At 38.7% G+C, this 27,306-nt stretch overlaps 1 protein-coding gene across 1 annotated transcript; it reads left to right on the top strand.

The window, feature by feature from the left end:
* The first annotated feature begins 40 nt into the window (after nt 1-40).
* On the top strand, nt 41-20,978 carry erlin2 (ER lipid raft associated 2). Its single transcript, XM_065267001.1, has 12 exons — nt 41-172; nt 6,197-6,301; nt 6,386-6,467; nt 6,546-6,592; nt 7,892-7,953; nt 8,120-8,245; nt 10,097-10,170; nt 13,594-13,652; nt 13,851-13,942; nt 14,039-14,128; nt 20,225-20,304; nt 20,391-20,978. The coding sequence occupies exons 2-12, from the start codon at nt 6,198-6,200 to the stop codon at nt 20,574-20,576; spliced, it is 1,002 nt and encodes a 333-aa protein (XP_065123073.1). The 5' UTR covers nt 41-172; nt 6,197; the 3' UTR covers nt 20,577-20,978.
* Nucleotides 20,979-27,306: the final 6,328 nt, after the last annotated feature.

Raw genomic sequence — 27,306 nt, 5'->3', positions numbered from 1 at the left:
ATCGTCTGATTACAAAACATTTGTCGCCATCTTGTGGTGAAACGAGACAGAAAGAAAAGCGTGTTGATGTGAAAATGTGATGATGACGTCAGACGCAAAGAAGCGTCGCTGTGTTTTCGGTTGCAGGTGTCTCCAGCTATCAGGAAGCAGTTAACATACGTAGTGTACTAAGGTAACGTCTAATTTAGCTCATATTCATACTCAAAGTAATTGTTCAGTAATGCAATTTAGTGTTTACATGGTATTATATTATTTTGTTATGTACAGCTAGCTAGTCGAGTTAAGGTCGTCGTACATAGATCAAGAAATTGTACTGTAGTAAGAGGTTAAGCAAGTTGTTGACATTTCAATATGAAATCTGCAAAAAATGCCACTGTGGCTTTGTATTACAAAAGAAACCCCCACAAGAAGTTGCAGACTGCGTTCAGGTCAGCGTCCACTTTGAAAAAGACACAGTCAAGCTAGCAATGAGCCCTCGCGGTCTTTTCAACGCGCACATATAACAGACATCACGGTAAAGCGTGAGAGGAATGATTTCAAAATTAAAGTCATATAACGGCAGGCACAGCTTCTAACTTAATTATTTGATAGTGTATTTTAGGTGGTTGCTATTGTTGCTACCAAGTTGTTAGGGCCATGAGAGTGGTTGTTAAAGTGGTACTATGCAGTTGCTAAGGTATTCTTAGTTGCAAACGTTAATCTGATTGCTAACGTTATGTGTTCTGTGTAGAAAGGCTACGGCTATGGCCAACATCTTGTGAAATCTCACAAGATAAACGCTGTTTTCCTACGTATCCTACTACAAACCTAACCCTAAACCCAACATTTCAAAGGATTCATCTGTAACTGTATCAAATCTAGCCAGAACAGCTATTTTTCATTCTAACCTTAAACCCAACATCTCGCGAGATTTGTGCGTAGCTGTATCCCTCTAGCCAGAACCGTTGCTCCGGTGTTCTGGGGGATTGAGGCCGTTGCTATGATTTTCTGTGTGATACCATACAACAGCTAGGCCATTGCTATGGTGTCCTGGGTGATTAATATGCAGTTGGTTATCGTGCTCGTGGTGATTGCTATGCAGTTCCTATATTGTTCTGGGTGATTGCTAAGGTATTATGGGTGGTTGCTAGGTTGTTGCTATGGTGATTGGCCGTTGCTAGGGTATGATAGGTGGTTACTATGTGTTTTGTGTGATTGCTAGGCTGTTTCTATATTGTTCTTGGTAATTGCTAGACAGTTGCTATGGTGCTCAGGGTAATTGCTATGCAGTTGCTATTACAGGGCTCGAGATTAACGTGGCTGGTCCGGGACAAGTGAATGTTTTGAATGGGCAACTGAGAGAGAATGTGACCTGCCCAACTGGACAAGTAACTTGAAAATGCCCGCCACAAAGTCTAAACTGAAGGCCACAAATAGATTCTTGCACATAGCATTTTTTCACTACCTCTCTCTCACATGACCGGTTCTGTACACGTATCCGTGGCATCAGTCCCTCCACTGCGACTTTGACCCCTCAGTTAAGCATGATTACACTTGACAAACTTTTGGTCATTTTTGGATACGGAGCCATGCACAAAGTTGCAAAAATGTCATGCACACCACTACACACACTAAGCGCCGTGCACATTCGCCCACTCTCACGCATACGAACAGCGTGCACAGCGTTTTTATAACTTGCACGTGGCTGATATGGTGTTTTGTGTGAATGCTAGGCATTTCCTAGGGTACTAAGGTGGTTGATATAGACTGTGTCTCAATCTGCCCCCTAAATTTCGAGGTTCTGAATCAGTAAATTGTGTATGGTTCGGGCCATAGACTGTAAAAAAAGATGGACAACACCTGTTCGCTCTCTTCCATTGGATACGGTGCTGACATCTTGGGTCTTGAGTCTGTGCAGTAGCGATTTCGGGACCAGTAGTGAGCAAGAAGTAAAGCCGCGAAATCAAGGCCCCGCCCTCGCAGATTGTGTATATCACAGCTTTGACACCACCGTTTTTATAGCATTAAAAAACTAATTAAAAACAAACTTATTTTAAAAACAAACACTTGAATTCACATCAGCGTGATAAAAACTACAGTAAATGATAGAAACCAGCTTCGGAAAAAAAGTAATTGAAGTGTAATTAAATTGTTTAGTTGGTCTCAAGTCCCATTGAATAACATGGGGGAGGTGGGGTTTATGACCTATACTGGGACCAGTCACTGGGGGGCGATCAAGACGTTTTGGCTTCACTTTTCAGGGCTTGTGCGGCATGCTTGGTTCGGGCACTGCTAAGGACCCAAGATTACTTCAGATTGGGACACTGTTCACTTATTTTCCTGTGACGTGGCTGCTTAAGCGCATTGTAATAATTCACAGCTGTTATTCATCAACAACCGGCAAAACCAACATCTCTCTGACCTAATTTTGAAACACTTGTTAAACTATATTATGGAAAAACACATCAGTTCATAAATTTGGAGGAATATTACATTAAAATATTTAGTAGATTGTGGTTTCTTCCTGTCTAGCAACGTGTGTTTATATAACAACTAAACTGTTTTTATAAAAGTTCTGCTGCATTTCATGAAGTTTATTTAGTTTGCCTGCGCGATTGAGTTGGCCCGCATTTATCGAGTTGGCCCGAGAAAAACAGAGACAAACAAAATCAGAGAAAAGTGTTGAAACTAAATAAACATTTGTTATGCATAATATTTATAAACAAAGCCTTTTAAACTACTTGCAAAATCATTATCAGCGGTCACGCGAAGCGAGTATGACTGTGCTCTCCTTTGTGTCTACTGTATGGTTCTTCAGATGGCTGTAGAGGCCTATCTGCGATTTGCATACTTGGGTGCTGTGTGGGCCGGGGTAGGTGGGGATTTTTAATGGTGGTTGTTGAGCTTTTTCGCCTTTCTTCTTACGAAGCTATCGCTTTGTGTCTGCGGCACGACAGAGTTCTGTTTCATGATGTGCTGCACCATCCTGCTTCTGTCTAATGCAATATGTTCCCAGTTGCTTGATGTAATATAATGAATTTCTTCAAAATGGCCTTGATGTTGTTCTTAAAACATTTCTTCAGACTGGCTTTACACCAGTTTCTTTTCATTACAAACAACAAATTTAAGGAACAGAAAGCTCAGCTCATTTAAGTGAGTCTCGTGAAATTAGACTTATGAGGTGTCATGAAACATTTTGATAAAAAAAGTAAATGCAAAGTAAGCGTATCAAAATAAGAAGCATACAGTTATAAACATCTCTTCATGTACTATTTTGCACATGATTTCAAATTACATCATACAACCAATTTTGTTGTTTTGTCCACATTTAAGAGTAAAATTTTAATTACCGCAACGTGTCCATGACTAGATTTGTGTTCTTTGACATGAAAATATTTATAATTTAAAAAATAAAAAGCTTCAGTGCATGTTATTATACTATAAACATTTACAGTAAAGGAACATGTGGTATTTGGTGATCATTGGTAAATGTAGAGACAATAATAAGGAATATAAATGTGTCCAGGACCAATTTTCTCATCCTCCACAACACTTTTCAATTATTGTTTAAGCCCTTAAGGCACAAACATAAAAAAAAAATGTTTGAAGGGACATAATTGACTGTGACACTCAAGATGGCTACCAGGTAAGCAGTTCTTATTTTTTCCTCTCCGGATAAAATTAAAAATTTTGTTTGTCATAGTACCTAAACAACTTTTTAGTTCTCATTACCGAAACATGAGTTTGTAAATGCATATATTCAGGGTTCTAAATTAACTTTTTTTTCCACCAGCCAAAGTGGCTGGTAACGTTCTAAAGTTACCAGCCAATCAGCATTTCCACTAGCCAAATTTTTTCTGGTGAAAATAAGAGATCTGAGGATCTGCATTTTTTCACCTCCGTCGCATTGCCCAACTCCGCCCATTCATCAGTACTAAAGACGCTGAAACTGTCATCCATGTATTTGTATCATCACGTCTCGATTACTGTAATGCCCTTTTCATTGGTCTACCTGTCAGCGCCATCACCAGGTTACAATATATCCAAAACTCAGCTGCTAGACTTCTCACTCACACTAAGCGTTCTGCTCACATCACTCCAATTTTGAAAGATCTCCACTGGCTTCCGGTAGTCCATCGTATTAAATTCAAAATCCTACTGCTTACCTTTAAATCTCTGCATGGTTTGGCTCCCCCTTATCTCTGCAATATGCTCGTTCCCTACACCCCAACTCGCTCACTACGTTCCTCTGACTCTAGTCTTCTTGTTATCCCTCGGTATCGCCTTTCTTCTGCAGGTCTTTCTCTACTATTGCACCCAAACTTTGGAATTCTCTTCCCCGCTCTCTCTGCAGTGTAAATAATATAACTGAATTTAAATCACTACTCAAAACTCACCTGTTTTCTGAATGCTACTCTTGCTGATTTGATTACGCTGTATTTATTCCAATATCTCCCTGAATGTTATGTTATGCATCTTAATTTCTGTTTTGTATTGTTGGACTTGTCTTTGTCTCTTTTGTACTTATGTGTCCCTTATCATTGTCATTTTGTTACAATTTTCTTTTTTGATGTAAAGCGTCCTTGAGCTCTGGAAAGGCGCTATATAAATAAAACTTATTATTATTAAGAGAAATTATGAGTGCCACTGAATGCAACAATTAGTTTTTTCTTTCGCGTGCATGGGACTGAATCCTGACAAAACATGACAATATTTTCTGATGAAACATAAGCTTTCTTCATTTCTTTGTCGATAGACACAAAGCTTTACTGGGGCACAGGCCTCCCATTTTTTGCTGACTTTTTTTGAAAGCCTGCTGTGTGCAAGAAGTGTGCAACACGTCTATACAATGTCATTTGCTTAACCCACTATTCTACAGTGCAACAGTTACTGTGAAAGATAAATATGTATTTAAAAATATTTAAGTATAATCTTCATCATACCTAACATTATTAACATGTTTGGAGGCATACATGGCAGAAAATGTTTGGTAATAATGACAGCAGAGAAATATTTTCTAAAAATGATTACAATGATTAATAACTTATTTTTACAAGAATATTTTAATAAACCAGTCATTTTACTAAATAATCTCAGTCACAGTTACTGCTAACTGTTATGTAAGTTAGTGTCCTAGAGTTAAATATTAGTAAACTAAATATTAATTTCATATCTCAAAATACAGAACAGTATAACACATACATCTGTTGATTTTCTCAGCAACAATGCAATTCTAGACTTGATAAGAGGTTTTCCTGAGATTTTTCTTCTAATGTTTGAGACCTGACAGGGTGAGGATGTAATTTGTCTTACCTCCCTTAAACTCATCATCTCTCCTTTCTGCTTCCGTTCTCCTTCTTCCTTTTGTTTTCTGGTGGACGCGCTCCACTCGTTTCCATGGTTTCTCGCGCTGGTTTCGCTACAAACTGCGCGCAGCCAATTGGCGTATAAACATTATCACGTAGCATTGCGGCACAGTGTTCATGGGAAATGTAGGAAGTACTGCCAGAGGGATAAATGTCCGAGAACAAAGCTTTATGTATATTGCATGCAATGCCTCATGCATCACCGGCCAAACTGGCTAGTAAGTTTTTATTAACACCCGCCAAAATGAATTTTAACCCGCATTTGGCGGGTTGGCGGGTGTTAATTTAAAACCCTGCATATATTTAGTGTAATATCATGTTGGGGTAATGATAATTTTTGATAAACTAAAAAATGTAAATAATTCTATAGGATTTTTTTTTTAAATCCTCTAAAAATAATGGTTATAGGAAGTTCAGACCTTAATCATCTATGTGCAAAAAATTGTCTTCAAGGGCTTTTAAAAAAATCTGATGCTGGACACCTTCTACATCTGGATTTCGTGAGAATCATCCATTTGCATACAAAAGGACACAACCAAAAATGTCATATTTTTGCTCCCACCTAAAAAGTAGCAATTTTAACATGCTATAATAAATTATCTCTATAATATTTTGAGTTATTACATTTTGAAACTTCACATACATACTCTTGGAACACCAAAGATTTTGGCTGTTCTTAAAAAAAAAAAACTTGTGAAATGTCCCGTTTAAAAAGAAAACTACTTGTTTCCATAGAATATTCCCACTTCAGATTGACAGTACTCATACATTTGTCAGAAATTGTCACTTATACAATATCAGCGCAATCTGTTGTGTTGTTTTCAAACTCTTCATATATCTTCTTTATTCAGGATGACATTAGCAACAGTTGCCGTTGTGATCCTTGCGATAGGAGGGGTTGCTATGTTTTCTGCTCTTCATAAAATTGAAGAAGGACATGTGGGTGTTTACTACAGGTCAGTTCCTTAAGATTGTCCCATAATCTTAGAACCTATGTTGCTTTACAGCTCTTATGCAGTAAGACGCTTGTTTCTTCTTAGGGGTGGAGCTCTGCTTACTGGCACCAGTGGTTCTGGATTTCATCTGATGCTGCCTTTTATTACTACATTTAAGTCTGTACAGGTAAGTGACTAACAGAGAGCATGTCTAAGTATGATTAACTTGGTTTTGGGTTTCTTATTCTTGCTCTCTTTCTAAAAGACAACTCTGCAAACAGATGAAGTAAAGAATGTTCCATGTGGCACAAGGTAAGTTGCATTGTTCATGCATCAAGGCAGACTTTTGCTTAGGGTTGGACTGATTATTAGCCTGGTCAGTTATTGCCGCTGAGATAAGGATTTTTATGATTATCAGCAGTGTTGGGGAAAGTTACTTTTAAAAGTAATGCATTACAATATTAAGTTACTCCCCAAAAAAGTAACTAATTGCATAACTTAGTTACGTTACTTTTAAGTTACTTTTTCTTACTTGGCTGAGGCTTGATCTCTTTCAGGCCTTGCAGGTGTTTTTAATGACCCTCACCAGTCACTTTATTAGGTACATTTGCTAGTACCGGGTGGGACCCCTTTTACATTCAGAACTGCCTTAATTCTTTGTGGCACAGTTGCTGCAGATTTGTCGGCTGCATATGCAAATCCATGAAGCGAATTTGCCGTTCCACCACGTCCCAAAGGTGCTCTGTTGAATTGAGATTTGGTGACTGTAGAGGCCACTGGAGTAAACCATTTTAAGATGATTTGAACTTTGTGACATGGTGCTGTAAGTACGCATCAGAAGATGGGTACACTGTGGTCATAAAGGGATGGAGATGGTCAGCCGTGGCATTTAAACAATTCTCCACTGGTACACAGGGGCCGAAGGTGTGCCAAGAAAATATCTCCCACACCACCCCACCAGCCTGAAATGTCAATATAAGGCAGGATGGATCCAGGCAATGTTTTCCCAATTTTTAATTGTCCAATTGTGGTGAGCCTGGGCAAACTGTAGCCTAAGTTTCTAGTTCTTAGCTGACAAGAGTAGCACCTAGTGTGGTCTTCCACTGCTGTAGCCCATCTGCTTTTAGGTTCGACATTTGTGGGTTCACAAATGGCATTCTGTACACTTTTTTGTGTACAGAGTGATTGTAACAAGGGGTTATTTGAGTTACTGTTGCCTTTCTATCATCTCAAACAAGTCTGCCACAATTTGTGTTAACAAGCAATTGAACATGTGTACCTAATAAATTGGCCGGTGAGTGAATATTGATAGAAAAAATGAAATGAAAGGCAGAATCACTTATTCTCAATACCAGCATGCAGATTATTGCCGTTTTAAGCAATTACTGTATTAATCATGAATTGGACAATAACGATAAATGTGGTAAAACATGTATTTATAGATGAAAGTATGAATAAAATGTAATCTACAAAAGTTCAGAATAGATTTTCAGGCTGTTAATGTTGGAAATGAAGTCATGGAGACAAAAGAAAGATTAAGATCGTCACTTATGCCTATGTATTTTCATGCCTTGTAATTTATGACTTGTGGTAATCTTTTTTGGCTTGCAGTGGCGGTGTAATGATCTACTTTGATCGCATTGAGGTTGTGAACTTCCTTGTTCCATCAGCAGGTAATAGGTTTTTGGTCTTACATGTTAGATTGATGAATAATCCCGTCATTTACTTTTTGGCACAGATCGTCAGTGGCTTTGTAAATTTAAGTGATAGCCCTGACTGTTAATGTAGTTTACTTGATCCCATGCATTCATCTCCCTTTTATCTTCTTCCCTGCTGCAGTGTATGGCATTGTGAGAAACTTCACTGCTGACTACGACAAAGCCCTGATTTTCAACAAAGTTCACCATGAGTTGAATCAGTTTTGTAGCGTTCACTCACTTCAAGAGGTCTACATAGGTTTATTTGGTAAGAATTGTGCCTTAATGTCCTGATGCAGGGATTTTTACTGCGTTGGATAATTTGATACCTCTTGTTAACATTTTGTTGTGTTACAATAAAACCTGTACTGCTGACGCAAGGTCCATATAGTTAACTTTTATAAAAAAAAAGAGAGAGATAATTTTTTTCAGGAATAATAAAGCAATAAGCCCCAGGGTAAGCAGTGGGTTACCAGTGCATTTTATAACAGCTAAGGGGTGTTGTTAGGCACGACGCAAAGTGAAAAAACGTCCGTGTACCCCATTCACATGGTTTGTTAACAAACATTTCTCAAAATACACTCACCTAAAGGATTATTAGGAACACCATACTAATACTGTGTTTGACCCCCCTTTCGCCTTCAGAACTGCTGAATTTCTATGTGGCATTGATTCAACAAGGTGCTGAAAGCATTCTTTAGAAATGTTGGCCCTTATTGATAGGATAGCATCTTGCAGTTGATGGAGATTTGTGGGATGCACATCCAGGGCACAAAGCTCCCATTCCACCACATACCAAAGATGCTCTGATGGGTTGAGATCTGGTGACTGTGGGGGCATTTTACAGTGAACTCATTGTCATGTTCAAGAAACCAATTTGAAATGACTTTGTGACATGGTGCATTATCCTGCTGGAAGTAGCCATCAGAGGACGGGAACATGGTGGTCATAAAGGGATGGACATGGTCAGAAACAATGCTCAGGTAGGCCGTGGCATTTAAACGATGCCCAATTGGCACTAAGGGGCCTAAAGTGTGCCAAGAAAACATCCCCCACACCATTACACCACCACCAGCAGCCTGCACAGTGGTAACAAGGCATGATGGATTCAGGTTCTTAATCGGTTTATGCCAAATTCTGACTCTACCATTTGAATGTCTAAACAGAAATCGAGACTCATCAGACCAGGCAATCTTTTTCCAGTCTTCATCTGTCCAATTTTGGTGAGCTCGTGCAAATTGTAGCCTCTTTTTCCAATTTGTAGTGGTGATGAGTGGTACCCGGTGGGGTCTTCTGCTGTTGTAGCCCATCCGCCTCAAGGTTGTACGTGTTGTGGCTTCACAAATGCTTTGCTGCATACCTCGGTTGTAACGAGTGGTTATTTCAGTCAAAGTTGCTCTTCTATCAGCTTGAATCAGTCGGCCCATTCTCCTCTGACCTCTAGCATCAACAAGGCATTTTCGCCCACAGGACTGCCGCATACTGGATGTTTTTCCCTTTTCACCCCATTCTTTGTAAACCCTAGACATGGTTGTGCGTGAAAATCACAGTAACTGAGCAGATTGTGAAATACTCAGACCGGCCCGTCTGGCACCAACAACCATGCCACGCTCAAAATTGCTTAAATCAACTTTCTCATTCTGACATTCAGTTTGGAGTTCAGGAGATTGTCTTGAGCAGGACCACACCCCTAAATGCATTGAAGCAACTGCCATGTGATTGGTTGATTAGATAATTGCATTAATGAGAAATTGAACAGGTGTTCCTTATAATCCTTTAGGTGATTGTATCTACCTTTGTGTTCATCAGAACAAAGAATTTTATACCAGTTTGTAACTACATAAGGGTAAATGATGACAGAATTTTCATTTTCGGGTGAACTATACCTTTAAGTACATTTCTTTAATTGCATCCCTATTTTTTCAAATTTAGAAATGAATTGAGAAAAACTTTGTTAATTCATGAATGCAATGTTTTTGCTTCCCTCTAGTGGTACCCTTTAGGTTTTGCACAGTTGGCACTGTAGCTTCTCAGCTGCTGTGAGTTTAAAGATGATGTGTATTGTGCACACATGTCATTGATAAACTGTCCTCTATTTTTTTGTTTTTTATGGTCTTAGATCAAATAGATGAGAATTTAAAGCTCACCCTCCAGGAGGATCTCACCAACATGGCTCCAGGACTCATTATTCAGGTGCAAGCGATTCAGCAGAGATTCTGGCATTCTCTCTTTTTTCCCCTGACATTAAATGGAATTTTATTCTGTAAATCGCATTTCCTCTTTTGCCTGTAATTCAGGGCTGAGCTAAACGATTGACTAGAAATAACAATGGTCTTATAACTCATTGCTCATTATCACAAACATTGAGAAACTTTTACTGACCTACCATAAGATATTGGAATGTGTATCCCTTTTTGCATTTGTTTATGATTTCTCATGCTTTATTTAGCTTTGGTTTGGCAAGCTTTAGATTTGTCTCATCAAATCCCTCGGTGCAGATGCAGAGTTTGAAAAGACTTGTGCGTAGACCCTAAAACATTCTTTTGAAACCATCCCATAATCATCTGAGCAAGCTGTAGCCTGTAATCAGAACATTTTGGGTGTGTCATTTTAACATTATACATTTCCCTCTCCATCATTACTGTTAACCACTACTCTATCATTCATTCATATATTAGATCATTAATAACCGGATTCAGAATTGTGTTCTCTGTTCAAGCTGGAAATGTTTTGGTCTGCTTGATATGTAATAAACAAGTCCCTTAGGAACATTTGGTCAGATCCACTTACTTCTTGTATTCAGTTCACTTACTATGTGTTTTCATGTCTCATGCTGTTTAATTTTGCCCTTGAGGGTTCAGGCAAAAAAGTGCTTTAATAGTAGTTTAACTCTGCACATCAGACGTTGTTGCATAACAAGTCCTTGCTGGGAAGCTTGTTCTGGCTACATTAGCTTTAAATGATTAGTCAATGTTCTTAAAAAATTCAGATAATTTACTCACCACCAAAATGTTGTCTTTCTTTGTTCAGTCGAGAAGAAATTATGTTTTTTTTTTTTTAGGAAAACATTCCAGGATTATTCTTGTTTTAATGGACCCCAACACTTAACAGTTTTAATGCAGTTTAAAATTGCAGTTTCAAAGGACTCTAAATGATCTCAAACGAGGCAAAAGGTTCTTATCTAGCGAAACGATTGTCATTTTTGTTCAAGAAAAATTTAAACCACAACTTCTTGTCTATCTCCGGTCCTGTGACGAGCCAGCGCGACCTCACGTAATTGTGTAATGACATCGAAAGGTCACGTCACGTGTAACCTATATGAAACGCACATTTGCAGACTATTTTAAACAATAAACTGACACAAAGACATTAATTAGTATAATTCGACATACAACAACGTAGGAACGGTCCTCTTTCTCCAAAATTGTAAACACTGGGGCATAGTCTCGCAAATGTCATTCATGACCACTTGACATGATGACATATTACGTGAGGTCGCGCTGGCTCGTCACACAGATGAGAAGCTGTGGTGTCCATATTTTTTTTCTTGCCAAAAGACAATCGTTTCGCTAGATAAGACCCTTATGCATCGTTTGAGATCATTTGGAGGCCTTTGAAACTGCAATTTTAAACTGCATTAAAACTATTAAAGTCCATTTAAAATGAGAAAAATCCTGGAATGATTTCCTTTAAAAAACCATAAGCTCTTCTTGACTAAACAAAGAAAGATATCAACATTTTGGATGACATGGTGGTGAGTAGGCCTGTCGCGATAAACGATAAATCGGTTAATCGCACGGTAAATAAAATGAGCTCGATCATTTTTTTAGGCCGCGATAATTCACATTTGCATGCTTGTTTGTTTTCCTTGTCTCTCTCTCTCTACCAAAGAGACTGGATGACTGCTCCGTGCAACGAGTGACAAGGAGTGAACCCTCGTCAGTCATTTGTCAGTCGCATGATCTGTGTGGGGAGGGGGGACTCCTGGTGTAGCCTATCACAGTAGGAGTACTGAGGAGGATGAGCGCCGCGTGAGAAGTGTAGCAGGAGAAAACACTAGTTAAGACGAGAGTTGGAGAAAAAGATGGATTTACTAGAGGCTGTTTACACTTGTCATTAACATGCGTTTTTATCGATCGGATCACAATGTTTTACGTCTTTTCTGACTTTTCTGACACAAGGTGAACAGTGCTATTTTTAGCCTTTCATTGATAAACTAAAGCGGGTGATCTCCGCAGTTTCATTTTGCAAGCGTGTGAAAGTTGCGCGATCTTATTTCATCAATTGCGCTGAAAATTCAGAGAAAGCTCTAACATATACATGTAGAAAATACTGTGCAGCGTGTTTACTTGCTAAACAAGCAGTGGACATAATATTAGTTTGCGTCCATATAAACTCATAATTACTCCCGCTGGCGTTCAAATGACAGCGGAGAGACTCGCCCACCGTCTCGACAGACCACCCCTCACAGTATTCAGCACAGAAGCGGTCGAAAGTGGACAAAAGAGACGGATTTAAATACCAGGTGTAAACGTGATAGGTCTCTCTCGTCCACTTGTGATCTGATCAAAAACACATCTTAATACCAAGTGTAAACAGCCAAGTTTCAAAACCAAACGCTACAGCTGCAGTGTGGGAGTACTTTGGATTTAAACCTAATGACCGAGGTGAACCACTAAACCTGAACGAGCCGTTATGTCGCATTTGTGGTAAAAACGTAGCACTTAAAAGTGGCATCACGACAAACATGCATATGCACCTAAAACGCAATCATCCTGTTATTTTGTTCATTTCTTGTGGATATTTAAAATGTCTTCCAGTTCCAGTATTACTTATTGTTTAGAAATAAAAGTTTATAGATCTTTGAAAAGGTGTATCTGCATTATTATAATGGTCCCGGAGCATCAATGTTATCGTCTATCGCGATAAATTCTGAGGCAATTTATCGTCTAGCAAAATTTGTTATCGTGACAGGCCTAGTGGTGAGTAAATTGTCTGGATTTTTTTTTTTTTGGACTAATCCTTTAACCGCCTAAGACCTGGATGTCCACATACATGGACATCACATTTTTTTGTTGTTTGCACCACCATAATACTTAAAGGAACAGTATGTAAGAAATTTATATCAATGAATCATAAAATGGCCCTGATATGTCACTAAACATTAAAAAATCATTTTGATTTCAAATACTTATATTACTGACAACAGTGGTCTGGCCAGGATATTGTCATTTAAAAAGTGAAGTTGCAGGCCTCAACTTATGTTTATGTTGTCATTTTGTGTATTGGCCACCAGTTGTGTTATTGCAGTACCAGTTTTAGCCACAAGTTTTGTGATTGCAATACCAATTTTGGCCACAATCCTACATACTGTTCCTTTAATTCTGTGTAAATGGAACCTGTTGTACACAAACATGGACAATTCACTGCTTCATGTTCAATTAAAAATATTTGGTTATTATTATATTTATTGGTTCTTCCAAACCCCCGAAATAGTTGGAAGAAATCTGAAAAAAAGACAAACCAAAGCTTGGGACTTAGGAGATTAAACATCCTTTGTCTTTCTTTATAGTTTATTATTTTTCCTTTATCTGTTTTTTCCTTTCTTATAAGCAGGCGGTTCGTGTTACTAAACCAAACATCCCAGAAAGCATTCGCAGGAACTATGAACTAATGTGAGTTTGCAACTTGCTATGGCCTGTTACAGCTGTTAATCATGAACTGTTTAATTTACAATCTGACTATTTGTTCAATATCTAAACATTGCAGAATGGTCTAATAAAGAATATTTTGGCAGTGCTTACTGACCAAACTTTATTCATTAAAAGGAATTTGACAGTATCTTTCTCTCTTGCTGTTCTTGTGTCTCTTAGGGAGGGCGAGAGAACAAAGCTACTCGTTGCGGCTCAGACACAGAAGGTGGTAGAGAAAGAGGCAGAGACAGAGAGGAAAAAGGCTGTCATAGGTAAACAATCCTGATAGTAAATGGCCCCATGAGTTTGTTAACACTGCTCACATAAAAATGAATGTTTGTCGCTCCGTCCTTTTCTTACATGTGCAGAGGCAGAGAAGGTTGCTCAGGTGTCTGAAATAAAGTTTGGACAGAAAGTTATGGAAAAAGAAACTGAGAAAAAAATATCAGAAATTGAAGGTAGGTTTTTGCTTGGACTCAGAGAAACTAGACTGCAGTGTTTTTCACTTCAGTTCCTCAATTCTGAGAGAAAAATGAAAAACGCACAGCAAAACCCTGGGTATTTGGATAAATGATGAAAGTATATAAGTGTAAGATGCACATGCTATTACAGTGCTAAACAGGTAGACAATGAAAGACTGACAAGCTAAAATTAAATAAAAAGATTGAACAATAGCTATAAATGAAAGCTCATTACAGTTGTGTAAATCTCTAGGTCGAAGTTAAGGTTTGACCACAGACTTTAAAGGAAAACACCACAGTTGTTCAATATTTTTCAACGTTCTTACGTCAACTTAGAGGAATTAATAAATACGTATATTTTTTTCAATGCGTGCACTTAATATTTGTGCAGCGCATCGTGAATGTGTTAGCATTTAGCCTAGCCCCATTTATTCCTTAGGATCCAAACAGGGATGAATTTTGAAGCCACCAAACACTTACATGTTTTCCTTATTTAAAGACTGTCACATGAGTAGATACACGAGTAAGTATGGTGGCACAAAATAAAACATGGCCATTTTTAAGTGGATAAAAAAGAAAACTATATTGTGTGGCAAAAATGCACTTAGTTGGCAGCATTTCAACCTCTGGCGCAGGAACATCATCACTCATGTGAACTCCCCCCTCTTGCTCAAACTCAGTGAGAGGGGGAGGTAGGATGGTACTGTGCGCTGAGGTCAAAGGGCTGCAAAGTAAATTGCTGGTGTGGGAAATGTCGGTGTAGCCCGACACATAACGCAGACCCGCCATTGGCTACCCAATTTCGAGTCCCTGTCTTTTGCTGGTCCCGTTCCTCCGTCTGCAACCCTGTACTTTTCTGTCCTCTTCTTATAATACTATCTGTTAATTAAATGGAAAAATGCCCCATTAAAGGACAAGTTCGGTATTTTAGACTTAAAGCCCTGTTTTCAGATTGTTTATGGTGAAATAGAATGGTTTTGACTGAAATTTCGACATTTGCGGGTGCCCTGAGAATTTTCGCGTGTTTGTGTTTCAGCTCAGACCTCTGCAATGGGTTTAATGGTGCACTGGAACAATCCTTCCTAAAATGCATTAAACTTTCGTTTATAAAGATGTGAAACTCACCGAGTGGTCAGGGGTGTTCACTGATATGCTCACACAAAAATCGCTGCAAAAGATGCTTTCCAACAGCTGTTTTAGCATTCGTTGTTAACTTGTGGACCTAGTTTTCCAAACGCCTCACACCCGTACATTCTTCCGCTTAGAGCTTGAATAATAAACACTCCAGCCCAGGTGGTGGCGCTAATCCGCCTTTGCCTATTGCAAGAATAGAAACAAAGTTCCCGGCGCGGAGTAATACCGTACCTCACAGGACATCTAATACAAGTCCATGGGGCTGGTAAAAACTACGATAAAACCTGTTGGAATGCGTCTTTTGGAGCGATTTTTGTGTGAGCATACCAGTGAACACCCCTGACCACTCGGTGAGTTTCACGTATTTGTAAACGAAAGTTTAATGCATTTTAGGAAGGATTGTTCCAGTGCACCATTAAGTCCATTATAGAGGTCTGAGCTGAAACACAAACACGCGAAAATTCTCAGGGCAGCCGAAAATGTCGAAATTTCAGTCAAAACCATTCTATTTCACCATAAACAATCTGAAAACAGGGCTTTAAGTCTAAAATACTGAACTTGTCCTTTAAATAATTTTTTAGGCATTCAGGACTTCTAAACTGCACAAGTTTCACAAACTGACTAATTCAATATGCCACTGGTTCTTGTTCCCCTAGTGGGGGCTCTCTTAGTGGGCACAGAGAGATTGCAGTTCTTTACCAAAAAGTCCCGGCGGAGGATGACATCAGGCTCACACTGTCCAACACTAAATTGTTTGCTACAAGAAAGTTTCCCACATTCACTTCTTGCATTGGGGAAAATGTGACCTCTGCCCTTTAATAGTATTTTAAGGGATAGTTCACCTCAAAATCATAATTTTATCTTAAACCACTTATCCCTGTGTCGTTCCAAACCACCAAGTCCTCCGATGGTCTTCAGAACACATTTTAGATATTTTTGATGAAAACCAGGAGGCTTGAAAACTCATTCCCATTGACTTCATTAAGTTTCACAATTCTTTTTTCCAGAAAAAGAGCTAAGAAAACAAAACGAAGGATCACTGACCGGTAGTAACTTTGCTGCAAAAGATTCTCTATGTATCAATGTGTTAATTAAGTAGAATTGTTTACTATTCATACATTGTCTGGCTAGGTGTCGCTACTGTATGTCTTGCCATCTGTTTTTAGCTTTAAAAAAATTATATTGGGTAGTTTTGGGAAAAGATGATCCTGAGCCAGCAGACTGAATTACTCCAGACACCACAGTGTTTTGAAAATATGCCATATGTTCAGACATGGACCAGCATGTCAGAGTTCTCTTGAGACATCTCTGAAGGGCCTTTAAATTAGAAAGGTTTGGCTGTGGTTCTGTTCAAAAAATCAAACGAAATATAGCAATTTGCCTAAACGAGTTGTTTTTTTGTAGACTAAATGCGCCCACATTGTATTTGTTCAGATATCCGATTCAGCTTTACCGGATTTTGTTTAGTCATACTTTCAGAAATTTGCAGTACTTTCCCACAGTCTCATAGAGACAAATGTGGCATAATTATTGTCTCTTATACAAACAATTGCACTGTGTAAATTTCCACTAAGCAGGCAGTAAAATGAGGTCATATGCCGTGATATCATGCATCTCCCTGGTCTCTAATTCGCAGCCATTCTTACTTTGTTTAAAAAAAAATTGTATGCAAACTTTCGGCTGCTCATTCTAGAAGCTCCCCTGGCCAAAAAGCAAAAACTATGCTTCACATGCCTTTATGGCACGGTGTCTGCCTTTGTTCACACAGAAATATTGATATTGATCCGACATCAACGATACAGAGAGTGACCCTAAGATCGAATGTTCCGACAAACTGGCTTGCATTTCACACACGAGGCAATTTGCGGGAAAATCTACGAAATCAAAGCCAAGTGTGAGTGCAGCCTGAGACCTTGTTAGGTTAGTAAGGATAAAATATATGATCTTTGGGACTATAAAATGTCCCAATGAGCAGACACTGCATATGATTGTATAAAGAAAACAGGCCATTACAGATGCAAAGTCTTTTTGGACCTAATAAAGCCAAAACTTTGAGAGGTTGAATAACAATTTCACTTCCATGAAACAACATCTCTGTGCAGTTTATTTTGCACAGAATGAAAGTGAAAGTGGATTTAGCAACACATTTATAATAGGTTTATGATGTCATTATAACTAATTATGTGATTTTGAATCATATACAGTACATACATGGTATCGTACTGTTTGTGTTTGTGTGGTAAACGGATGGATAAGCTGTCATGCCACAAACTATAAACCTCATCTTTACAGAAAAGCAACTTGAATATGCGAAAACGTAGTGCAATGTGGTGACATGGAAAAAAGTGTCCTATGTGGGACATACTGTGGTGACAAATTATTTACTTGTGTGAAATTGATGCAGTTTTTTTAAGAGCAGTTGAACAGGGGATTAAATGGGTATTGAATGAATGCTTGAGGGAGCATGTTAAACCTCATTCACACAGCACTTTGTTCCCAGAAAATACCAGTAAAATTGGCAGACAAGTTTCTGTTCGAACGCAAACACGTCTGGTAAATCTTCTGGGATCGCTCCCGGAAAGAGGACGTAGTAACATTGCCGTAAGGTACCTGGAAAACCCTCAGTGTAAACAAGAGGCAGAAAACAATGCCGTAATGGGCTTGTCGTAGTGAGGACGCACAAAGTTAGCTCTCACTCACTGCGCTTAAGCGAAGATCATTCAGCGGCATAAAATAATATGGCATCACGTGCTCATAAGAGCTTCTAATAAACATAAATGCATGCGCGTCATCGCAGGATATGTTGTTACGCTCCTCAAAACGGGGGTTTTAAATGCACATTAACAATCATGATGAGATATGTCTTAAAGCAGAGATCAGGGAGCTTTTCAAATATTTACTCTGAAGCTGAGATCATTCACCAGCAAAGAACAGCGCGTCACGCTCTCTATAGTCTTGTCACAAACAAAAATGCACGCGGGTGGTTTCTGGAGAGAGAAATAATAAATAATAAACAAACTGCAGACACTGCGGAGAAGAAAGTGCAGAACTTTAGACACGCCATGTGGCTAACCGGGACCTTTCCGGTATCTGTGTGAACGCCCACACATTCCGGCAAATCATTGGCAGTGTGAATGAATAAAAATCAAATGATCCCAGAAAAATCCTGGGTGCATTTTCAGTGTATTTTCCGGAATGTCTGTGCAAAAAGGGCTCTAGAGGTCCGCTGTTTTAATCTGTCCAACTGGATCTGTCCGGTCTGATACTGACCTTGGTACACTATCAGAAAAATTGTCAAATTTAGCTGTCACTGGGGCAGTACTTTTACTTTTGCACCTTAAGGGCCTGGACACACCAAAACTTTTAAACGCGGCTGAAAACGCCTTGAGGACGCCGAATGCCAGCTGTTTTTCAGCTGAGTGCCAGCTTTCTTCAGCTGAGCGCTTTGGTAGCTGTGATACTTCAGCTGCGAGCCGGTTGGTTGCTGTGGTAATGTCCCGCCCCTCCTCCACTGTGATTGGACGGCCGCGTGAGAACTGACATTGACGAGCGGAGCTTTTCTCCCAAAGTTGAATCTCTTTCAACTCTCGACGCTCAGCGCCAAGCCCGGAAAAACCGCCGGGTGCCGGTTTTCAGCGCGGAAAAAACCCGCTAGCTGCTGGCTTATTTGAAAACCGCCGAGCTTCCATTGGAAACAGTTTAAAACATGCACCGGCCGCGGGCGTAAAAGTTTTGGTGTACACAACCCCTTAGTGTCTCAAAGGTGCATATTGGTACACAAATCTGTAACTAAATGATATTAGGACTTTTTCAAAGGGAACTGCCCCATTGACAGATTGGGACCATTTTTTGACTATTTCTTCTCACAGTGTACTCTAGTTGTATGCTATAGACCTTTCTCACAACTTAGGTATTTGTTACCAGAAATAGGCAATCGTCATGGTAATCTACTTCCTCCGCAGTCAATGCAACGTAAACAAATGGTGCTAGCGAGAGCTATCGTAGCATATCGGGCTGTTCTCAAAAACAGTCATATCTGTCTTTCCATTCATTCCCTGTTGATGGATTAAGTTTAACGGAAATGGATTCAGGCTATCCGGCGGGATAAAGGACCAAACTTCACCATAAAAAGGGGAGCACTTATGTATGCAGCAGACACTTCACTAAAGAAGACTACATTTAAGGGCTCACTGTTCGCCGCTTGCAACCACATGCTGTCCCTAGCCATTATCCTTGGAACGAGTTCACCCCAAAACGAAAAAAGGGACTGTATGAGAGGTGCCAAAAAGGGCAGCCATCAAGGTCTGCAAGAGTTGAGATAATGATTATGACAGCATCTGGCTAACATTATTGTTGCTACACACAAGCAAACATTGGCAGTAATTGAAGGTAATTGGTACCATAATGCTTCATTCAAAGCAGACTATAATGTTTTAGTAAGGTAGTCTATATCATCTGTACTATACATGCATTATGTTAAAGTGGACATGCTAATAATGTGTCGATTTAGTTAACAGTTCATTAACAGTTAGCTTCACTCTCTACTTACCTTGATATTTATGGACAAATTCTTGGTGGAAAATTTCTTACCTTTTTTAGTTTTTTCTTTTTGGTGATGGAGTTTTCCTCCACGAGTCGCGTCACGTCAGCAAATGTAATATTTGGCAAATTCGATAATGAAGTTGTGTAGACTCTTTGATCCATTTTAAAGTTGCCGGGGTTTATGTTTTTCTGAATGAACTGTCTGAATATATTCTGTCATGAGTGTGAAATAGGATTAAATGTAAATTTACAATGAGATTCGTTCATCACCACTGAATGAGAGCTTCTGGGAAAACCCTATACAGCAGAAATATTGAACTCCTACTCTGAAAAAGATGAATGTTGCTGTTTTGTGGCATTCATTTTGCTCTCTCATTTGTTTTCTCTCTCCATCCATCTCCATCTCTGATGTCACAGACAGTGCTTTTCTCGCTAGACAGAAGGCAAAAGCAGATGCAGAGTTTTACACTGCACAGAGAGCAGCTGAGGCCAATAAGGTATAGCGTCAGTAAAATGACACCCTATATTTTCTGTTCTATGAATAACTACATTTAACACTCTTATACGTTTTGTCTTTTCACAGCTGACGCTCACCCCTGAATATCTCCAGCTGATGAAATTTAAGGCTATAGCAACTAATAGTAAAATTTATTTCGGAAACGAGATCCCTCACATGTTTATGGACACGGGACCGGGAAGCTCCTCCGCCTCCTCAGTTGCCTCCAAAGCCTTTGATGCTTTCTCAGAGGGGATACTGGACTTAGAATGATGAGATACACTAAAAAGAGAGAGACCTAGTTTGTAGCACAGAGACTAAGGCTAAACACATAGGTGCCAGGCATTATACTGAACTGTCCAGCTGAATGCTATGAGCCCACTTCAGTATAACTAACATGGTATCAGTTGGGTAAAAAGAATACATCTGTATCTTAACAGGTGTTGGGTATGCTCCTGTGACTTGGAGTTAAAATTATATAATTGTATTACAGTATGTTTTACTTTTTGCGAAATGAATTAGGTGGTTTATTTGAATCTGAGTATAGTGTACAGAAGAAGCCATCGAATAAAAGATGTTGTATTCTTAGAGCTGAAGATTTGTGCATGTTTTAGTATACATTGAATTTATAAAATTAATCCGTTTTCATTCAAAAATATGCTTTACTGAGATGTTTAGGAGCTTTTGGTGTTATATTATTTTTCTAATTACTCAGTCTAGTCTCTTAAAGGGACACTCCACTTTTTTTGAAAATATGCTAATTTTCCAACTCCCCTAGAGTTGATTTTTACCGTTTTGAAATCCATTCAGCTGATCTCCGGGTCTGGCGCTAGCACTTTTAGCATAGCTTAGCACAATCCATTGAATCTGATTAGACCATCAGCATCGCTCTAAAAAATAACCAAAGAGTTTGGATATTTTTCCTATTTAAAACGTGACTCTTCTGTTGTTACATCGTGTACTAAGACAGACAGCAGATTAAAAGCTGTGATTTTCTAGGCAGATATGGCTAGGAACTATACTCTCAAACTGGCATAAAAATCAGTGACTTAGCTGAGGTAACATGGCTGCAGCAGGTGTATTGATGTTACGCACTGTCTTAAAATAGTCCCCTTGGTTTCTTTCGATGGCAGGGGACTATTTCCGGGCAGTGCGTAATATCACTACGCCTTCTGCGGCCATGTTACATCAGCAAAGTCCTTGATTATTACACCTCAATGAGAGAATAGTCCTAACCATATCTGCCTAGAAAATCACAGCTTTTAATTTTCTGTTGGTCTTAGTACACGATGTAACTACAGATGAGTCAAGTTTTAAATAGGAAAAATATAAAATCTCTTTGGTTATTTTTTTGCCCAATGCTAATGGTCTAATCTGGGAAATGATCATATTTTCAAAAAAAGTGGAATGTCCCTTTAAGGCCAATTCACACTGGTCCAACAACAACCCAAAGTCCAACAAACCCCAACATTCTAAAGTCTCATTTACTTTGATCCAACAACTACCAACAGGGGTTTCACACTGACACTTGGCGTTTGTTGGATCAGTGTGAATTGGCCTTAAAATGATCTTTTACGGTACCTCAGGGACTTGCTTATTTACATTAAGTTTAAATTTCATGTGCTTTCAAGAAGCACTAAACAAACACTGTCTACTAGATTGAAAAAAGACATTTGTAAAATTCAGGTTTTCTGTTATGTATGTAAGTTTTGGGGGATTACCATAGTGGTAAATTTTGTGTGTTTCACTTAGGTTCAGGAAGGGCATATTCATACCATTCTGCCATGTATGCAGCTTTACTTATTGAGTAATCATGTGCAAATACTCATGCAGTAAACTTACTAATGCTTCCTGTCAGCACCATTCATTACACATGGTAAAAAAGGTTTATTTTTTTAATTGTCCAACAAAAGCAAGTAAAGTTAGTAAGCTCAACACAAATTAAAGTTGCAACATGACTTTCTACAAATTAAGTTGAGGGAACTTAAATTCTACTCGTAAGTAAAATTCCCCCGGCTTCTGTTCAGATAAATCAATTAAATTGTGTGGAAATAAAAAAAATTAAAAAAAATGTGGGTGTCCCCAGGGTACGTATGTGACGTTCTAGCTCAAAATACTATATAGGTAATTTATTAAATCATGTTAAAATTGCCATTCTAGGTGTGAGCAAAAAAGTGCCGTTTTTGGGTGTGTCCTTTTAAAGATAAATGAGCTGATCTCTGCACTAAATGGCAGTGCCGTGGTTGGATAATGCAGATTAAGCCCTTATTATACCCTTCTGACAAGGGGAGCCAAATTTCAGTAACCTTTTTTTTTCACATGCTTGCAGAGAAAAGAGTCGAAGGTACTGGGTTAATCTTTTTCATATTTTCTAGGTTGATACAAGCACTGGGGAACCAACTATAGCACTTAAACATGGAAAAAGTCAGATTTTCATAATATGTCGTCTTTAAACCAACATGCTTTTTTGAGTGTACACAGAGCTATAGTTCACTGACAAGCTATAGGCAATATGTCAGACTAATCGCCTAAGATAATAAACATGATATGGCCTAGCTTGTCAGTGAACTATGGCTCTGTGTAGTAAATGGCGCTCCATCTGAAGGCACTTGATGGCAATTAATCACGGAACCGACTATACTGATGAGATGCGCATGACAATTTCATGCAATTAATCGTGCAGCCCTAGTGCCTACATTTCTAGGTCCAATCAATTCACAATGGAAAACACAAGATTTGGCCACCGTTTTCTTCGTGTGATATTTGGTTGGCTCGGAAATACATCACAACACGGAAGTCGATCTGACTCCTATTCCTGTTCACGGGGAATTCAATTGTAGCAGTGTCAAAGAAAAACAATGTAGCACAAAACAGCTTTTGTTACATACAGATTCTTTTCATTCTTTTCACCTTTTCATTCAAATCAATGTACAAGACAGTACTCTAGTTGTAAGAATGACCTCATTTTGTGCCTTTTATAGTGCACAGATGATGTTCGTCCAAAACCATTTTTTCTATCTGTCTGCTCACTGCTGTTGACACTGAGACACCTTTGATCTGTTTCTCTCCACTGCAACCTTTATTCTTTATATTTTACATGTCGAGTCAAGTGTGTTTATGCAACTTTCAACGTATTCCTTTCATCATACTTCTAAATTATAGTTACGCGCATCAATAGCATGTGTCAACATTTATAAGCTACAGGGACCGTGTTTTATTTCTATAATAAATACCTTAAAAATCTGTCAAGTATGCACATGTCCACATTGAGACTAACAGAAAGGTTTTGTGATCTCTGGAAAGTGTTGTTAGAATTAATGACACACTCTCAGAGAAAAGGTAAAAAAGCGGTCACTGGGGCAGTATTTCTTTAAAAGTTCAGTTTTGTACCCAAAGGGTGCTTATTAGTGCATCAAAAGTAGCCTACATATCTGTACCAAAGTGGTACATATTAGGACCTTTGAAGGGTAAATGACGACGATGTATCACACATTTGTACAGTAATCTTTTTTTTTTTGCTGAAACAGATGTGTGTATGCTGGTTATAGTGGTGTGGTTTGATCATCAATGATTCATTTTAAGTCACAACAGATGCGTTATACTTTTTTTTATATTTTTGGATTTTAGAGTCAGATGATTGTTTCCTAAAAGGCCTTGATGAGTGTTTTGCTTTGTCACTGAATCATATCTCATGATGTCAGGGTTTTCAAGATTACAAAGTGATGTCTGTGTGTAGACCAAAAAGAACGCCAGGTATTTAACCTTTGGTGTCTTGTTTTTAGCCTGATCCTTTAAATATGTTGACCTGTGGTGTTTTAAATATTGAAAGATATTGTGAACAAAAATAAGCCGTACACTTTAAATTTCTGACTGTCAGCATTTCTCTATTGCATTAGAGATCTGATTTGGTGGGCTCAGATGAAATTCAAGCCACTTTAGTTGACCATGTCCTTGTCCATGGTATGACTATGTGGGAGGCTGAGCAATGAGTAAAGCCTAATTTGAGTCGCTTCACCGTCGCTTCCATCTTCAGAACCTTCAGGGAGGGAAACAGATAGATGTACTTACAGTAAGACTGCTCTGTACAGTAAGTTAAGTGTGCATACACTGTTGGACTATGTTACTGGAATAAAGAAATGCATAAAATTGCCTTGCATAAAGATAGACATATCAGTAGATGAATGCCAGGGGTGGATCATGCCAGAGAATTTTACCCTCCATGTTTGGCAAGGACCTAAATAGCATGTGATGTGGATGAGATTCTCTGGCCTGACCCAGAACAAAGACGGGATGTTGAGGCGAAATAATTAAAAATATATATTTTACAGTTGTGCTCTGTAGCACATGAATGAATAAAAATGTGCTAATGCATTAACTGAATGAGTGTCTTTTTTGGTCATGTGAAAAGGTTTTTTGAGGGGGAGAACCACAAGCAACTTACCAGTTTTGGATATATTGTTTTGCACCAGTGTGTAAGACTATGTTGTAGTGTGTGATGTCTGAGGTAAAAGTCTGTTTTTTCAGTAAGAGTGAATGGTTTTGAGTGTAGACCCAGAGGCGGTCTTACCATAGAGGCATAGGTAGGCGGCCGCCTGGGGCCCCCCACCAGCGGTCAAATTAGGGGGGCCCCAAACCAACCTAATAAATAGCCTACATAAATAAATAAAACCCTTATCATCATGAACACTTCAAAAGCATTGTAAATTGAATTAATATTCTTAAGAAATACGTTGAAACTTTGAAATAGTAGTTAAAATGTCCAGTTCATGTTCTTTCACTAAACACTTACACCCCCTTCTTTCACAATGAAATGGACTAGTCCATAACGGTGCGTGCTGCGGCGCGAAAGATAAACACAAAGTGACACGGGGACTGGGAAAGTACACGAACAGAGACTTAAAGACAAATATAAACGCGAAAATGGGGCTTTGGTAAGTCAACCGGCTAGTAATAGCCCTACATTGATAAAAATTATTTTGTGGTGAAGTAAATAATGTTACTACAGCAAAAAACTAATGTAACCCTACAGGGCTCCAGACTGCGAGTAAATAGTCTCATTTTGCGAGTATTTTCCCTGCCTATGCGACTATTGTTTATTAAATGTCGCACTGGCTGGACTGTGAAATTTAAATACAATTATATTAATATAATGCGCAGGCGATTACGTCTGCGACGCATTCAGTCACTCTTCCTGTTGTTGCCCGCTCCCCCGCCTTTCTATCAGCTCAGGTGCATATCACCTCTCTAAATCCGTCTCTTTTGTCCACTTTCGACCGCGTCTGCCCTGATTGTTTTGAGGGGTGGTCTATGGAGACTGCGGGCGAGAGCCTCGTTTTCGGGAGAAATGACGGGTTTAAAATGACGCAAACTAATATTATGTGATGTCAGAGTCCGGGGTTGTAATTAACGATGCTGCACAGTGTTTTTTTATGTGTATGTAAGAGCTGTCTCTGATATTTCAGCGCAGTTGATGAAATAATCTCCCCACAACCTCCACACGCTCGCAAAATGACACTAATAAAAGAGGCGGAGATCAGCTGCTTTCGTTTAATCAATGAAAGTCTAAAAATAGCGCGGTACACTGCGTATTCACGCTAGAAGTCAGAAAAAACGCAATACATTGTGCTCAGTAACTCAGATTACAAGTCCTGGCCAAATGATATCTTCAGAGTGCATGGAGACATTTTGTAGTGATTACAGCACAAGAATGTGATTTTACTCAAGTCTGTGTTAAAGTAACCTAAAGCTTTCACAACAAAGTAATAAAAAGTTGATTGTAAGTTTAATAGTTTACAGTAAGGCAAATATATGTTAAAATTAATAAGTATGGTAAAGTAAAAAAAAATTAATGTATATAAAGAATACAATTATTTGTATTTGTAATTAATTTGTTAATGCATTAAACTTGTTTGGACGTTTCTCTCAAATGTTAGTCTGGAGCCCTGCTGATGTTATGTTGGGGATGTTTTCGTCCACTATGGGGTGCTGTTGAGTCTTAATTTGGCCACAACTTTTAGCATATGGAATGATTTTTGGTGAAAAATCTTATGTTGACACATATTTTGGGAAAATGCTTTGAACATTTTTCAAAAACTCAACAATACACTGTGGTAAAATTCACAACCCTTTTGTTATGTTTGTGAAGAAAACATCAAAGAAAACATAGTTTTAATATAAAGTGATTGTAGACTGTATTTTTTAAACCTTTTATCACAGTCTTGGGTATGTGAAAGATTAGTAACAACATTGGCTTTGATGCTTTGCTAGTTTTTGTGCAGCATCAGATTTCAATTATTTCTTCCTCATTTACTGTTCGTGGCTGTTTTTGCCCCATTGACTTATTCTCTATTGGTTTGTGTAGTGCTGCACTTTGTGTGACCTCTGCTTTCCATCTTCATTTTGGAGTAAAAATACCTTCGCCTAGGGCCCCCAATTTGCTAAATCCGCCACTGTGTAGACCTTAATTTTGGAGAAAAGTGTGATATGTTATTGTGTTTACTGTTTTGAGAATATGAGGCATAGTTTCAAGAAATGTGTTTAAGCAACCCGAGAAAAACTAATAAAATCCTTTTCTATCTGGTAAACATCTGGACCCCACAACAACAATTTCAGTGATTGAAAAATGCTGCAGGAGGTGCAATGATTTTACGCAGCACCTGAAAATAGTCCCCTTGGTAACTTTCAATAGCTAGGGACTATTTTTGGAAAAATATCCAAACTCTTTGATTATCTTTTTAGCGCAATGCTAATGGTCTAATCACATTCAATTAATTATGCTTAAAAGGGTACCGCCAGACCCAGAGAATGGATTACACAACGGTAAAAATCAAATGTTTAACTTTAGGGGAGCTGGAAAATGACTTGAAAAATTAAATGTTGAAGATTAAATGCCAATGGAGTACTAGAACTGATTTTTGTATCTTAAGCAAAGGGAGAAAAACAGCAGTTATTTATTTATTTTTTGACACAACTCCCTACTGAAAAGACCAGCATAAGCTGGTGT

The sequence above is a fragment of the Paramisgurnus dabryanus genome, chromosome 5, assembly GCF_030506205.2.
Source record: "Paramisgurnus dabryanus chromosome 5, PD_genome_1.1, whole genome shotgun sequence".
NCBI classification, from domain to species: Eukaryota; Metazoa; Chordata; class Actinopteri; order Cypriniformes; family Cobitidae; genus Paramisgurnus; species Paramisgurnus dabryanus.
The sequence above is the reverse complement of the archived record's forward strand: the minus strand, read 5'-3'. Positions and strand labels throughout refer to the sequence as shown.

What these genes read in the sequence shown, in the direction of transcription:
- erlin2 (XM_065267001.1), top strand. Translation starts at nt 6,198, where the DNA reads ATGACATTAGCAACAGTTGCCGTTGTGATCCTTGCGATAGGAGGGGTT. An exon ending in CTTCCTTGTTCCATCAGCAG is followed by an intron (nt 7,954 to 8,119) that starts GTAATAGGTTTT and finishes TCCCTGCTGCAG; the next exon opens with TGTATGGCATTGTGAGAAAC. An exon ending in CTCCAGGACTCATTATTCAG is followed by an intron (nt 10,171 to 13,593) that starts GTGCAAGCGATT and finishes TCTTATAAGCAG; the next exon opens with GCGGTTCGTGTTACTAAACC.